General features: G+C 38.7%; 1 protein-coding gene across 1 annotated transcript in view; it reads left to right on the forward strand.

Annotated features, from left to right (window-relative positions):
- Positions 1-9,798: 9,798 nt before the first annotated feature.
- The window catches only part of SGMS1 (sphingomyelin synthase 1), a 49,867-nt gene continuing 42,684 nt past the window's right edge, over positions 9,799-16,981 (forward strand). The window contains 5 exon segments of the mRNA XM_049764673.1: positions 9,799-10,249; positions 10,251-10,277; positions 10,279-10,329; positions 10,331-10,450; positions 13,956-13,969. Of these exon segments, the coding sequence (XP_049620630.1) occupies positions 9,839-10,249; positions 10,251-10,277; positions 10,279-10,329; positions 10,331-10,450; positions 13,956-13,969 (623 nt within the window). The 5' untranslated portion in view covers positions 9,799-9,838.

The following is a 16,981-nucleotide window of genomic DNA, read 5'->3' on the forward strand; positions in this document are numbered from 1 at the left end:
TCCACATACCAAAAAAAAAAAAAAAAAGAAAGAAAGGAAGGAAGGAAGGAAGGAAGGAAGGGAGGGAGGGAGGGAGGGAGGGAGGGAGGGAAAGGAAAGGAAAGGAAAGGAAAGGAAAGGAAAGGAAAGGAAAGGAAAGGAAAGGAAAGGAAAGGAAAGGAAAGGAAAGGAAAGGAAAAGAAAGAGGGAGGGAGGGAGGGAGGGAGGGAGGGAAGGAGGGAGGGAGGGAGGGAGGGAGGGAGGGAGGGAGGGAGGGAGGGAGGGAGGGAGGAAGCACAGGACTAGAATAGGATGGGGACCTCAGCAAGGAGACTTGGCTGAAAGGAGACCAAGGTAAAAGGAAAGTTGAGAAAAGAACATTTTAGAATATGGCATTGATGTTCCTTGAAAACAGAATAGTAAAAGCACACTCTCGCCCACTTCTCAAGCCATTGATATTTTTCCATAGCTCTTGTTTACTTTTCGGGTGCATGCTGTCATTTTTATTCCAGCTGAACAAAGCAGTAAAGTAGAAGGGTTTAGCTTTCATTTTAAAAATGGATGAGAAAAAAAGCAATGGAGAGTGTGTGATGGAAATAAGTCAGTGTTCATTTTTGCCAGGCCTCTTGGGCCAGATGAAATCACTGTTATACTCATGAACTTGACAAGAGAGCCAAACAAATCTGGAAACATTGATTATGTCTTAATGTTCTTGAATTCTGGTAGAGTAAGTCTCTGTCCAAGAACTTTGGAATAAGTAGGTAAATATTAAAATAATTGAGCTGGTTTCAAGCTTTGAAAGGCAGTTAACAAGCTGGATAAGAATAGAACATATTCGAGTTTCAGAAATTGGATTCTGTGAAGAATGAAACCAGAGGGAAAAAACTATAGTGATTAGTTGTCATTTAGAGCAATGCAGTATCTTATTGTGATGACAAGATACAGTTTTTGAATGATCTTTTTCCTTTGGCAGTATACTGAGTAGATGAACATTGAAGAACATATAGACAATAGACTTAGTATTTATTATTCTAGTGTTTTATAGGTTTTGCTTTAAAATGATGGAATATATTTGAGGCTGAATTTTTTATGCATGTAGGTTCGAATTTCAGCTTTATCTTTGTTGTGGTTTGGCTCATATCTTGGGATTGTTTTATTTATTTATTTTTAAAGAATTTAGGAACCTACTTATACCCCAGAGCAAAAAATCTAATTATATTGCAAAATCTGCAAGTCCATCTCATACTTAAAGCTAATGTCGGAAGCATCTGTTTTTAATTTTACCATCTAATCTGTATATATTAAAATCAGAGGATTTGCTGGAAAAAATTAGCCCTTTTCTAAATATAAGTAATTTTTGTTTATTAGAATAATTCAGATATACTGAAAAAATAAGCAAAAATTTATTTTGTCACTCCAACATAAGCAATTGATAACTTCATCACATCTTAGGCGTCCTCTTCCCCTTTCTATTTGTAATATATGCGTATCTACAAAAATGTATCCATTTTCTTGTATAACTTGTTTGACAAATCTAGGAATACAAATACAGGAATATAAATGTATAGAAATACATAATTTATGGGCTTTTATACTCTTATGTAATGCTATATTTAATCAGTTGTTGCTATAAAACTTATAAGTGTTTTATGAGTTTTGCTGTAATTCTTATAATCTTGGGAGGAATAGAGTTGGTTTGGGGGTCTCACCAGCTGGGCTCAGGGTCTACTCAAGGATCCATTACTGGAGGATGTCCCTAGCATTGCTTGTAGGAGGACCATGTGTTTTGGATATGCACTTAAGGATTTCTGTTTGCCAAGTGTTCTTAGCCAGTGAGTTTTCTAGCCATCCCTGCCATAGTTGTTCTTGAATTTTCTGTTTACTGAATATTTAGATTCAGTCAGTAATGAAAATGGAAAGTGGAATTTGACAGTCCTGCTGGTGGTGGGACTGTTCATGAGATGTGAGACACATTTCTATTTCATACTGTCGAAGGACAACAGAACCATGAGAAATAATATATAATGAACAAAACTGGCTTTATATCATATTTACTCAGTTTGCCAGCCAAAATGAATCTCTACCCTGATAGAACATTGAGAGCTGCCTACACTGGAATATCATAGAGTGGGATGAGATAATAAATAAATAAAAATGGGAAGCCGTCAGTCAGGAAGGGTAGAACAAATACATTTCAAAGACTGAATATGTCAACATCATTCAAGTAAACAAGATGAGTTAACGTTGGTGTTCTGCTAGTAGAAATACTAATATGTAGAATGTAAAAGTTGTTACCATGTGCTCTCCCCTCTTCTAGTAGCTTGAATCTGATAGGTTAGGTAGGTCACAAGCAAATAAAATACTTTCAACAAGCCTTTTCTTTTTTGTATTGGAGCAAAATAGGAGCCGTTGAGGTGGCGCTAGAGGTAAGGTTCGTGGTTCTATCCCCCGGCGTCCCATATGGTCCCCCCAACCCAGGGGCAATTTCTGAGCGCTTAGCCAGGAGTAACCCCTGAGCATCAAACGGGTGTGGCCCCAAAAACCAAAAAAAAAATTGTATTTGAGCAAAATATACATAGTTCAAGGAGTCATTTTTTAAGAATGATAATTTAATTTTTAACACAGGGTTGGACTATGGAATTGTGAACATTGCATGTAGTAGCAAATCAAACTGAAGGACAATTTCAAGATTAAGGCATTAGATGTAATATAAAATTTTTTCCGCTATAAAGCCAAAGAGATTTATTTACTGTTTACCCTTTCTATTTTGCATTTTTCTTCAAATGAATATAATTTTTATGAATTCTGTCCATTTAACTCTTGACATGGCAAATTAGGGGAAAAAATATAGCTAACCGATTGGCTTGGAGTAAAGTATTTAGGATCTATCCAAATGGAGTTAAGAAAGAATTAAACACCAACCTCATATTTGTTCTATAGCCTGCATTGCCTTAAAAAGGTCCATTTATTTATTACTTTAATGAAAAATTCTAGTAGAAGTAAAGGCCTTTATCTGGATTTGAAGTGTTTATGAAAAAGTAGTTTTATCTGTCTCTTGATTTATTTTCCTTTTTAGGAAAGTACCTCTAGGCAGTTTCTTGTTATAGCCTGAGCTAAATATTACTTGCTCACCAAATTTTGATCTTGCATTTAGTTGATTACATAAGCTAGTAGAAGAGAATTATGTATATTCACCATATTAATTTATATATATATAAAATTAATGAAGTAGGAATTTCAGCTTACTTATCCTTAAAAGACTAATTAAATATCAACTACTTCTCTCATTTGCCATTATCAGCTATAGAAACATCTGAACATTACTGACATGCTAGCTATGTTTTACTAATCTCAAATCCTTTGTGCCTTTAAAACAAATCATAAAAATTCAATTCAGTTCTTAATTTAGAACTATATATTTAAAGTTTAAAGTTATATGAACTATATATTTAAAGGGCCAGATATCTAGTACAGTGACTAGGGCATTTGCTTTACACATAACTGACCTAGATTTAGTCCCCAGTATCATGTTTGGTCCCCTGAGCTCACCAGTAATGGTAAAGAGTACAGAAACCTGTATACAGACCCAAGAGTAAGCCCTGAGCACAATAAGATGTGGCCCCCAAACTAAAAATTAATAAATAAAAGTCCATTGAAATTTCAAGGAAGAGTAAATTTATGCTTATCATATTAACATGTTATATTATTACTTTGCTGTGTTACTGTAAGCACTATCGGGAATATGTAAGTCCCCTTGTAGAACAAGCAAATAAAAATAAAAAATTTGTTTTAGGAGAATAATTCACTGAATGATACAAAAGCATTATAGCTCAATTTTTTGAACAGTTGCTTTGTGGATAGTTTTATTGTTCATTTATGGTATCCTAGTTGTTGAAAACTCGTTCAGCATGTAATTCACATGGTAATTTTTTGTTATCACAACAATATCTTATTTCTAGACATTTCCAGGTGACAAGATAATAGATATTTTTGGGTAAAGAATAAATAAAATATTCATCATTATTTAGGGATATTGCTTGGCAGCACTTTTTGGGTTTTTGTTGTAATTTTTTTGCTCTGGCAGAATAATTGTTTTGCCTTATTTTCTGGTTTTAGAAATCTTACTTTGACAGTTCACAATAAATAGTTAATATGTATTTTGACATGCTATATGATGCCTTTATAATAGTAAAGCCTAAAATATCTATTTTGAGAATTGGAACTGAATTGTCTCATATAGATTAACTTAGTTGAGGTCCTGTTACTAAAAGCAGCTAAAGTTTGAACTCTATAATTGATATATGCTCTTATTTCTGAAATTAATCTAATAGGACTTTAGAATTTTTTTGAAAATTTTTTTCTTGAAATATTTTTAGAATATTTTTGAAAAATATTTTTTTTAGCTTTCTTTCATACATTCAAAATCTATGAGACACTTGAATATTGCAGAGGAGCAGAGCTGTGGAAACTTTAAACTCCATTTAGGCAATTCAAAGCCTCACTGGACTTGAGTTGTCCAATGTAACAAAAGAAATGCCAAGTCAATGAGAATTCCATCTCCCAGATGTTATGGTATTTTGAAGCCAAGACAGTTGTTTTTATTTTATTCGTCTACTCTCAGTTTTGAGAAATAACCTAATGATTTGAGCTATTCGGTATTTTAACAATCTAGTAGTGGCTTCTGGGTGTCATTTTGGATGTGAGAGTCCATGTTTTTGAGCCTATGCTCAGTCTTCTAGGTCTAGAAGTAATAAACAGTCTTCTTTCTTCTTTTGCAGAAACATCATAATCTATTCCGCTTTGAGTTTGGGAATCCAGGGAAAAGTCACTATCACCTCTCTTTCTATAATTGTAATCACCTTTTAGCACTTACCCTAGAAGTTCTTGCAGCGGTCCAACACTCACCTCCCTACAAATGAGCTACATCCCTTTTGCAGGATTTCAGGATTGGCTGCAGGAACACAGCATCTATCTTCTTATTTTCAAGCTCAAGGCCTCCCTCAAAGATAAAGGTTTATTTTTTTTTTCCTCGTGAAATTTTGAACTTGTTCTTATTCATGTGTGTCAGAATGACCGGGCTCCTAAAAATGCCATTTGGCAGTGGCATCTTCTGTAAATATTTACGAAAAGTCATTAGAGGCCCAGTTGGATATTGAAAAAGGAAGTCTACACTTTGTGAACAGATTAAGATCATTCTTGACATAATTAATGCCTCTCATTCCTTTTTTGCATGATGGGATCCTCTTGGTACTTGCAGATGTATGTGGTAGATAAAGTAGTTAATTCTCTTTTTTTTTTTCAGAGGAAGTTGAGGCTAAGGGAGATTAAAAGTTTGCCAAGAAGGGAAGTAACTACTTGGGTTTTAACTGCATGCACCTCAGCTCACACAGATGGTGCTCTTTGTTTATACCACACCTTAAACACAAGACAATTAACTTACCGTATTTTGTATTTTCCACTCTATAACATGTACCTGACCATAAGATGCACATAGTTTTTAGATCCTTTCCTTCCCTGCACTCAGGCTTCACCTGCACGCACCATTCGCTCCATAAGACACACTTAAGGTACAAAAAATATGGTATGCCATGGTTCTCAACAAGATAGGAATTGAGGACTGGGAATTGTGAAGAAGTATTTTGAAAGATGCAGGAAAGGGCCTTAAAGTCTAAGAATCTGGACTTGTTAAAGAGTAGTTAGTTGATGGCTCTTAGAGATTCCAAGGTGTGGAGAGCTCTGGGCCTTTCTTTGGGGAGAAAGGACAAGGGCATTAACTCAACTTTTTTTTTATCAAGATAAAAGATTCCTGTTTTGGGGCCAGGGCAATAGCACAGCAGTGGGCAAACGTTTGCCTTGCATGCAACTGACCCTGGACAGACCTTGGTTCGATCACCGGAGTCCCATATGATCCCCCAAGCCAGTAGCAACCCCTGAGTGTCCCAAACTCCCCGCAAAAAAGATTCCTCTTTTCATTTATCTCATAATCTTTTAAAAATATTGACTACATTGGGGACTAGAATGATAGTACAGTGAGTAGGAAGTTTGCCTTGCACTCAGCTGACCAGGGTTCCATCCCTGGCATCCCATATGGTCCATCAGGCCCACTAGAAGTGATTCTTGACTGTGCAGGCCAGAGTAAGCCCTGAGCACAGCTGGGTGTGTCCCCTCAAGCCCCAAATGAAAGTTGACTATCAGAAATTACATGATGGGGCTGGGGAGATAGCACAGCGGTAGGGTATTTGCCTTGCATGTGGCTGACCTGGGGTGGACCTGGTTTGAGTACCAGCATCCCATATAGTCCCCCACCTGCCAGGGGTGATTTCTGAGTGCAGAGCCAGGAGTGACCTCTGGGTGCCACCAGGTGTGGCCCAGAAACCAATCAATCAATCAATAAATAAATAAAGTTAAAAAAAAAGAAGAAGAAATAATGTGATGGACTTAGTTTTCAAGATGAGGGTTCCTGGGGCTGGAGAGATAGTACAGGGGGTAAAGCACTTGTCTTGCATGCTGTCAAACCCAGGTTCTATTTCTGCATCCCATGTTGTTTCCTGAGCACAGCTAAGAGTGATTCCTGAGTGCAGACCAAGGAGTAACCCCTGAACACCGTAGGGTGTGACCCAAAAGAAATAACAAACAAAAAATTTAGTGTCCCTTCCTTTGGACAGAGGCCTGTGTGTACTGTGTGGGAGACGAGGAGAGGGAAAAACCTTATATTGTATCCTACCATTTTATTTTTTATTCTATCTTAAAGATTGCATATGTAAGAGGAGAGCAACACTTTCCCCATCAGAGAGAAGTGAAATAGTGCTTTTGTCTTTATGGTTCTAGGGGATGTTCCCATCTGCAAACTCTTTGCTTTGGGTAAGTGGGGAAACAACCTACTTGAAATGCATTTTTTTTTTTTGCCTTGGGTCTGAATATTCCATTGAGAACTTTTCTTTGGAGTTTTCATGGCCACTTTAAGTTATTGACAATGATCTTGCAGCAAATCCTTGTTCTGCTTAAGGTGTATTAGGTGAGAAGCCTGGACTCTCATGCTCAGTCCTCTTTTCCCCACAACACTTTTTTTGTTTGTTTGCTTGCTTGCTTTGTTTTTTGAGTCACACCTGGCAGCGCTCAGAAGTCGCTCCTGGCAGGCTCGGGGGACCATATGGGATGCTGGGATTCTAACCAGGGTCCCTCCTGTGTTGTCCGCATGGAAGGCAAACACCTTCTCGTTGTGCTGTCACTCCGGCCCCCATCCCACAGCACCTTTTGCAGGACTCCTTTGTGGCATGTGTCTTGTCATTCTGGGCAATACTAAATGATCAGTATTGAAGCTCTTAAGTGGGATTTTCGTTTTCTGTTTTGGGGTTCACATCTGGCTTTATTCAGGATTGCTCTTGGCTCTGTGTGCAGAGATCACTCCTGACAAACTTGGGGGAGACCTTATTGGATCAAATGTGTGCAAGGCAATTATCCTACCTTTGTGACAAGTACTACTGCTATGGCCCCTTTGTAATAGTTTTTAAGTAACTTAATTTTTTAAATAATTCATTTCATAATGAATTTTAAAGTGAACCATGTCATAATTTTCTGGAGAATGACCATCTTAGTGTCTTTCACCAGCCAAGTTGTTGGTTTGGGGGATAACCTCCCCACAGTGCTACAATGCTTTTAATCCAGCTCAGTGCTTTGAGACGGTCTCCAAAGCAGTGCTGAGGAGGCCTGTGGGTCTCAGCCCACTGAACCAGCAGTTTAATGCAAGTTTCCAAGAATGCTATACTAGACCATTACCTGAGCCTCACCCACTGGGATTCAGGAGCCTTCTGAACTACACCTGGCATTGATTAGGGGTAAAGCCAAGACAGGGATCTTACCAGGGCAGACTGAATGTGAGACAAATGCCACCCTATCACCCTGGCCTTTCTTGGAGAATTTTTGGAGCTCCGATTAGTCTTAACTATACTCCTATTTTTAAGAGAGATTCTAATTTGCAATTAGGTTTGTCTGAAGTTTTTTTTTTAAAGCTCGGAAGATTTTATTAGTCTATTACTGAACATAGCCTACATAGAGAAACACTGTCATCACCAGTTTCTTTCTCTTAAGTATATTTGCACATCATTTTTTTGGAAAATTAATAGAATATTCATCTTTTGAGGAAAAGTAGGCATTATTGGGTATGGTGTTTTTTAATAGTGGGATGCAGTGAACAGTTTAAATTGAAGATGACAGGGAATTTGAAGAAAGGAGGGAAGGAAAGGATTTGGGTACTAACAGATCCCTTTTAGGTACTAAGTTGTATGTCATTAGCTTTCACACAGGAGTCTGTAATTGCTGACTACTGTAAATGAGAGGTTTGCCCATAACTGTCTCACAGATAAATACATTAAGTCTCACCTAAAGGGTTATATAGAAGATGTGTATATGGTCTGACTTCTGCCAACGGCTGTATTATTAACCACAATGCTTTATACTGAAAGTAGATCTTTAATCTTAAACTTTCTTTTTAAAAATATAAATTTATTGTTATAAAAATTAATACTGCCTATTTTATATAGGTGGCAAAAGAGTATAAAAGGGGCCCCACCCAGGCCATCATCAAATATAACTTCGCTTACTACATGATGTATTTCATTCCCATTGTTTTATGCAGTGTTTTGATTACTACATAAATAGTAGACTAAATATATGTGTGTATAAACTATGCATGTATGAAATTTGAATCCAGCTTGTCAGTCTCACAGATGCAGATTTTGGTATTGCCTCATTGCTACTTAAATATTACTAATAATAGTACTTAAATATTCTAATTTGACTGGGAGTCAGAAATTTTATTTGTATTACTTCAATTCAGAGGCCAATGGCAAGTTCCTTGACCTTTCTGGAACTCAGTTTTCTGATTTGTAAAAGAGGCTCTTGAAGCTGATTTTGAACCTGCGAGTCTACCCTGTGAGTCCACAAAGCTACCTGGAGGCTTGGATGTAGAATGGTCTTTAATAGATCCAGTAGAAATCTTAGAATATAATAGTAGAAGTCTCAGTAATTATCAGTATACAGTCACTATCTTCACTAGACCTTTGTTTCTACCCAGGCCACTGGTTTATAACTATAATTTGAGGTAGAAGCCTGTTTGTAAAAAGGTACTTAATTATGTTGGTAAAAGAATATAATAATGTTGGCTCAGACGGTTTTGAGAGTCATCTATTCTATAATCTTCAATGATATCTACTAAGTGGTTGTGTGTTATTGCTTTTTTAAAGACACTTCATATATTTTAGAAACAATAGCATTAAGCAGCTGTGCTGTATTCTTCCAGATTATCTCCAGACACATATCCACACCAAGAGTAATAGAGCCATATGGAGCTGTGTGCAAAACACAGTTGACCTATTTCTTAGGTCAAAAAGAATAGATGTAATAATTTCTTTTCTATTTTATCCATTTTAAGTCCCATTTTAAGCTCTTAGTGAAGAATGGCCAGGGGCTTTATAGTGATCTTTAATGCACACTTGAAAGTCATGTATGTTTGCTAGTTTGTTTACCAATAACTGGTTTTCCATTTTTCCTTGATGCTTGCTAAGGTTTCGTATTTTGAAGGGATCGACTTAGAAGTCCCTGTCTCTTAATTTTTTATTTCTTGCCTCTGCAGAAAGAAGACTCCAGTTCCAAAATGAGGTGAATTTATGCTCAGTCATTCAAGAACCCTGGACAGCTTCATGAAGTGTTTAAAAATCGCCCTGACCATCTTGTTACACAGGTCTCTGCCATGAGGCCTGACAGGACAAAGGTGCCAAGGAGGGACAGTGTCCTGCTGTGGGGGAACAGTGACTGCTGACCTGCGGGAGCAAACTGGGGACTGCATGTTTCTGCAAGTATCATGAAGGAAGTGGTTTATTGGTCACCCAAAAAGGTGGCAGACTGGCTTCTGGAGAATGCCATGCCAGAGTACTGTGAGCCTCTGGAACATTTCACCGGCCAGGACTTGATCAATCTGACCCGAGAGGACTTCGCCAAGCCCCCACTCTGCCGAGTCACCTCTGACAACGGGCAGCGACTCTTGGACATGATCGAGACCCTGAAAATGGAGCACCACATAGAAGCACACAAAAACGGCCACGCCAACGGACACCTCAGCATGGGCCTGATGTCTCTGCCCTTGATCACAGCTTCAATCTCAAGGTCAAACCCAACGGGGATGCCAAATGGGTACAGGAAGGAGATGATCAAGATCCCCATGCCTGAACCAGAGCGCTCCCAGTACCCAGTGGAATGGGGCAAGACTTTCCTGTGCCTTCCTTTATGCGCTTTCCTGTTTGTGTTCTCACCACAGTGATGATCTCGGTCGTCCATGAACGAGTACCTCCTAAGGGAGGTGCAGCCTCCACTACCAGACACATTTTTTGATCATTTTTAACCGGTGTGCAGGTGGGCCTTTTCTATTTGCGAAATCAACGGCATGATTCTTGTTCACTCTGTAATACAGTGGCTTGCTCTTAAAATACAAGTAAGTAAAACCCAGGTTTTGGATTCAGGTGATTTTAGACAGTAGGCACAGTGTTGTCTGATCATCTTTATTCGGGAATTGAAATTCTTCAGATGGGTTCAAACCAGTCTTCCCTTCCTTTCTCCTTCCCTTCTTCTCTCTTCTCCCCCCTTTCCTTCTTTCCCACATACCCTTTGAACCAACTTAAATCTCTGACATTTAAGAAAATTCCTATTTATTGCTCATTTTATACAAAAGTTTCATACTCAAGGGGTGAATTGGATCGTTAGAGATGGTCTTCTGTTTTTACGCCACAGCAGCAGAAACCCTGAGGCCAGCTGTAGAGCACAAAGGGCTATTGAGCGACAGATGAGCTACGCACTCATGGCATCATAACCATCAACAAGCCATTGACAGTTGCCCATGTCCCATGATGACTTTTTCCCACCGAGTCAGACTATCTAGAACCATAGCTGTGTGTGGGTTAAAGATGTTCCACAGACAGAATTTAGAACAGCTATTTCAGAGTGGCTTCCGGCTCTCGGAAATGACTTTTTTGAGGTAGGTGCAAAGCTGATGAACCATGGCCTGGCGCTTTGCTAGAGAGCAAAGCAGCATGTTGTGCTATTCTGCGCTACGGTTTCTCAAGATTTTTCTAGTAGTAGCATCGACGTTTTCATCTCAGGTAGATTCAAAGTAGCTTTCAGTCCCCCAAATTCTAAACTCATTGACAGAGTCCCTCAAGGCCAGCTACTTTTTTGGGAATTGTTGCAGAAAGCACAGCACCTATGTGGTCTTGTTCCACTGTTAGCGAGAATCTTTCGTGGTTCAATACATGGATTCATGAAATTTTTTGTTAAGGGCCACTGAATTTGCTCTATTCGTTAATCCCCATGATGGTGTTAAATATTAACTACAATCTTAGTGAATATTTGAGAATATTATTGCTCTAATCAAAAGAAAAAAATGCAAGTTAGTAGAGTCAGAGTCTAATATTGATGCAGCAGGATTTGTTTTTTTCTGGGTTGGTTTCATCGATTCTGTACTTTTTTTATAACCTATTGCCAAGAAAGATTATCTAAGTCTTGTTTTAGGTGGCCAGTGTTTATTTGCATGTGTATTTGGCAACCCTAGAATTTAAGCTGAATTTTATCTTTTATTTGTGTTTTGTTTTGTTGGGGGTTGGGGCACACCTAGTGGTGCTCAGGATCACTCTGGCAGGTTCCAGAGACCATGGGGGTGCCAAGGATCAAATTGGGGTCATCTGTATGCAAAACAGGCTCCCTACCTGCTCTCACTCTGGTTACATACTTTTGGTTTTTGGCAGCCACAACCGAGCAATGCTCAAGGGTTACTACTAGCTCTATGCTCAGGAAACACTTCCTGGTGGGGCTCAGGGAACCATAGAGGGATGCGGTGGATTGAACGCAGGTGAGCTGTGGGCAAGGCAGCTTCCTACATGCTGTATTATTTGTGTGGTTCTGGCCTTTAAAATGGAATTTTAAAAGGAAACAATAATTTGAGCTGTCATTGATTTAGCTTAAGGTGTGTTTTTTTTTCCTCTTGTTGGCTCTACTTTTTCAAAGTTTAATTAGATAGGAATCAGCTCTACAAGTATAAAATGTTTAAAATATATCAATTTCACTTTTATCAGTCCTGAAATTCAATTTTTACTTTGTTTATTTTGGTTTTAGGGACACACCCAGCTCAGTGCTCAGGATTCATTCCAGAAGCACACAGGATCATGCAACAACCCTAGGGAACAAACCCCAGAGCTCTGCATGCAAAATTACTTATGTTTTGTTTGATTTGGTTTGAGGACAAAATTTGGTGATGCTTGGGGCCACTCCGTGGTGAAACTTGAGGGGCCATGTTGGTGTCAGGGATTGAACCTGGGTCTCCTGCATAGTATTATGTACTGCAGCCCTTTGAAGCTGTCTCCTTGCTTTGCTTTTGGTTTTTTTTTAAGCTTCATTTTCTAAAGGCCTATTTGAGAAAACTACAGTATGTTTTTCTTTTCGAAGCAAGGTCAGCTCAAGTTGTTTCCTGAAAAATTTGCACTGATTTTAATTGTCTTGTTTACATGGTTGATTTCCCAGTTTTTCTTTAAAAATTCTTACCTGGAAGCAAACAATTCACTGGTCTCCAGAGCATAGACTATTATGTGACGCTCTACCTATGTGTGAGGTCAAGTTTTTTTACCGAACGCTTTATAATAATTTTATTCTTACTATGAGAAATATCTTAGCCATTGGTCTAGTTTCTCTATAAAGTGTATCACTATTTATATTTCTCTTAACAGAACTTTTCCTGGAATCAGTTTCTCGTTGAGCTTTCTAGCATTGTGTGTGACTGCTATGTTTTATTAATGCTGGAGTCGTTTATGTATTTAAATTGTTTGGCAGTGATATATGAGCTGGCAACATTAAATTGATTGATTAGTGCCTTGGGTGCAGTGAATCCAGAGCAGAAAGGTGGGTAGTCTGGGTTTGGAACCATTTTGCACTCGTGCTGGGTAATGTGAGTGACCCTCCGTATGTCAGAAGCCTTGTGCTTTTTCAAGGTAACGGCCTCTTTGTATGGTTGATTTCTGTTCTGTACAACTACACTTCTGATGATTCTGACATTACTGATTGGGCTCATTACATTTGAATATTATTAGCTTCTCTCCCCTACCCTCCACATTATCTTCCATGAACGATTCGTTTTTAAATGTCTCTCTCTGGTTTTCACCTTGGTCAGAAGAACGCAGTCTAGGAAAAGAACAAGCTGATTTGTTTATGTAATCATCTTAAAGAACCCCATAACTCTCTGCTTTTATGAGAGTCTAGCTAGCGTTTCCGAGGCTCCCTCGCCAACGACTTTCAGTGAGGCACAGCAGGCACCCTGAAAAGTCAGAAGGGAAAGTTACAGCTTAGACATGGTGGGCAATACGGTAGCTTAACGAACAGCCTTTATCTGGTGTCTTGAGAAATGTAACTGTGTAGCAGCCCACGTGCAGAGACCGCCTCATTTTCGCTCATGAATTAATTTGGCTGTTTTCGTGGCTCGAGGTAGTGTTATTCAAATACATTTGGGAAATGGATTAGTCTAGGTAATGGGAATCGATCTTCATAACAATGAGCCCTTCTTCCTAGTATTTAGTGCTGGACTCTGAGTCTAGTCCCACCCCCCCTCCACCAGGAACACATTTTACATTGCCTCAGAGGAGTTAAGTCTGGTGTAGCTGGTAATTCCCTGGAGGTGTTTCACTTTGATTTAAATAAAATGTCTTGGAGCCCTTTAAAAAAAAAAATCAACTTATCTCTGTCTGCTTCTGTAGCTTTTGTTTCTTAAAAAAAAAAATAATCAAGAAGCTCAACTGTATTGAAGGTTGATATATGACAAAGAGAAGCCACTGAACATTTGGGTCACATTCCTCTCAGCAACAAAACCATCAATTCCAATGCTAATTTTGTGGCATTTTATCTTTTGGGTTCTATCCTTATGTTGTATATAATTGTCTCCTTAGCTTGTTCACTATAAGTTTTTAAGTTTTTTATACTTAAATTTTTTCTTAACATTAGTTTTTAGTATCCTCTCCCCCTCATGTGTGTTAATCATCCTCTTATGTTCTCATACATACAGGACATTTCTCCACATGGGATTTCCAAGACGCTGTGAAGGAGAAAGCAAGAAAACTAAAATAAAATATTGCCTGTTCCTAAAGAAGCTTTTTTTTTTTTAAATTTGTAAATAATGTTGTCCTCCCCATTTAGAGTTGGACTTTCAAGCCACTGACTAGGAAAATTTCCTGGGAAACCTCTGCATTTGTGTCAGACTTCTCTGCAAAACAGGTATCCCTTTTCAGAAAGCATGATAAAGAATATGTTAAACTTACAGATTTGGTAAGGACCTTTCATGCATGGCTAAATCAGGGCCTGTACCATGGCACGACCTCTATGTGAGATGTATGACTCAGAACTGTCTCATTACCTGAAAAAAAAAAGGTCAAGGAGCCAGGAGTATAGAATGTCCACTTAAGAATCTTTTACCCAGAAATCATTGTAACCTAAGATGGTCATCAGAGGTACCTAAAACCAGAGTTACCATCTTTATCTTCCAATTTCTTGTACCATTTTTTTTTTTCTGAGCACTTGCATTTCCTGGAAACCTTAAACTCCTCAGTTCCTTTTATACAAATAGTCACTGAGCTGTGTAAGTTCTGATTTTCCCTCCATTACCCCTTTCCAAGTTCTCCAATCTGTCCTACTTCCTCTCTGGCTCAATTCCACCATTTTCCTCAAGTTCCTATCACATTTTATTCCAATCATTGAGCATGTATCTCCTTCACTTCTAGATTGTCATTTCTTTAAGGCAAAGAAACTAGATCCCAATCATCATTCACCTTTGTATTCCATTGCAGAGTTGGGACAGAGTCTACCAAGTAGAATGTGTTCACTTAAAATTTTTTTCTATGTGCCAGAGTATCCAGAGACCCCCGAATCTCTGAATGAGCTTATATCCTGAACCAGAGTAAAAAAAAAAGAGCAAGAAATACATTAATATATTAATTAAATACTAAGAGCAGATAGTGTTATAAAGGAGTAAAGAGAAATTTAAAAAGTGTAGAAGGTTAGAAAATGACAATAAAAGTAGAGTTTGAGACTTACCTGAATCGCAGGAGCTAGAGTGAGCCGTGCCCTTGGACTTGGGCAAGATGTAGATTATGTGTCAGGAGAACATTTTGACCAATATATATTAGTTTGGGGGGCCACACCCAGTGGTGCTAGAGTTACTCCTCTCTCTGCACTCAGAAATCGCTTCTGGCAGGCCCAGGGGAACCACATGCAATGCAGGTATTCATACACCTATCCGTCCCTGGGTTAGCTGTGTGCAAGGCAAATTCCCTACCGCTGTGCTACCGTCAGGCTGCCCATATTTATTTTTTAAACCAAGTCATTCTGGCCTAAGAAGCAGTCACTGTCACAGTGTATCAGAGCCTCATATCTTGGATAGCCATAAACAAAGCTGTTTTTTTTGTGCTATCTTCTCATGCAAGGTTTTTTTGGTGTGTGTGGTTTATTTTTTAACCTTCTGGATTCATGAATTTTTTATGATTTATTTAAATGAGAAGAGAGAAGTATACAGCTTAGGGAAATCTTACACTACACTATGAATATTTTTTTAATTGTAGAGCCAAGACTAGTCACATATATTTCCAGATGACTGTTTTCTACCATGGCTTGTTTTGGATCCAATATTTGCCTCAAAGGAGTAATATAAAGTCTACTGGGGGGAAAGAGGAGTGGAATGTGTCAAGACAGATTAAATATCACAGGATATATTGTTATTCCATTGGTGACCAGAGGTATGAAGAGACTGGTGGAGCAGTCATTGAGGGGTTCCTTGAAAACAAAGGAGAGGAACTAAGAAGGGAAATGTTGATGGCAGTTCCTACCTGTCATGACAGATTCTAAGATGACAGTTGTATTGAGAGCTATTTCTGGGATCTTTGTTGATCCCATAGGAAGGAACAGATAGAATATACCAGTGTGGGCCCAGAGAGATAGCACAGCAGCGTTTGCCTTGCAAGCAGCTGATTCAGGACCAAAGGTGGTTGGTTCGAATCCCGGTGTCCCATATGGTCCCCCGTGCCTGCCAGGAGCTATTTCTGAACAGACAGCCAGGAGTAACCCCTGAGCAACGCCAGGTGTGGCCCCAAAACAAAAAAAAAAAAAAAAAGAATATACCAGTGTGACTTTCTGGAATTACACTGAGTATATTATATCTGAGTCTATTGAAAACGGAGTTTTAGATATTTCGAAGCAATCTAGTTTTTAGAGACCACTTTGGAACAAACTTACTTTGTATTTTTTTCCTTCATAAATGCTCTGACCTTGTAGAAACTTGTTTCTTAGACTGTCTGACAACAGAAAAGTTAATCTGTAGCATTTATTTTTCTGTGAATGGGATCTAGTTTTCAAGAACACCATCCTTTTGCATCCTTTTCCTGATTGGCAGCTGCTGCTCTCATCTGATTTTCTTCTTTCATCTTTAATGTGTGTGTTATGAAACAGATTGAACTTTGTTCTTTTGACTCATTTTAATTTCATCATTGTTTCTTTTTACAGTAGTTGATTGGACCAAAGTGTATCTCTTTCCTCTTCTAATATCCAAGATGTTTGTAGCCACAAACCTTATCTTTTTTTCAGTTGTTTTTCTGTCTTTAAAAGTTGTGATTAGGGGCTCGAGTGGTAGCGCAAGCCAGAAGGCATCTACCTTGCACACCCTAGCCTATGATGGACTGTGGTTCAATCCCCTGGCATCCCATATTGTCCCCCAAGCCAGGAGCGATTTCTGAGCGTATAGCCAGGAGTAACCCCTGAATGTCACCCGGTGTGGCTGGAAAAAAAAAAAAAAAGAAGTTGTGAATAATTCAAGTTCTTTTTTTTTTTTTTTTTTTTTTTGGTTTTTTGGGCCACACCCGGTAACGCTCAGGGGTTACTCCTGGCTATGCGCTCAGAAGGTTGCTCTTGGCTTGGGGGACCATATGGG

The sequence above is a fragment of the Suncus etruscus genome, chromosome 17, assembly GCF_024139225.1.
Source record: "Suncus etruscus isolate mSunEtr1 chromosome 17, mSunEtr1.pri.cur, whole genome shotgun sequence".
In the NCBI taxonomy this organism is placed as follows: Eukaryota; Metazoa; Chordata; class Mammalia; order Eulipotyphla; family Soricidae; genus Suncus; species Suncus etruscus.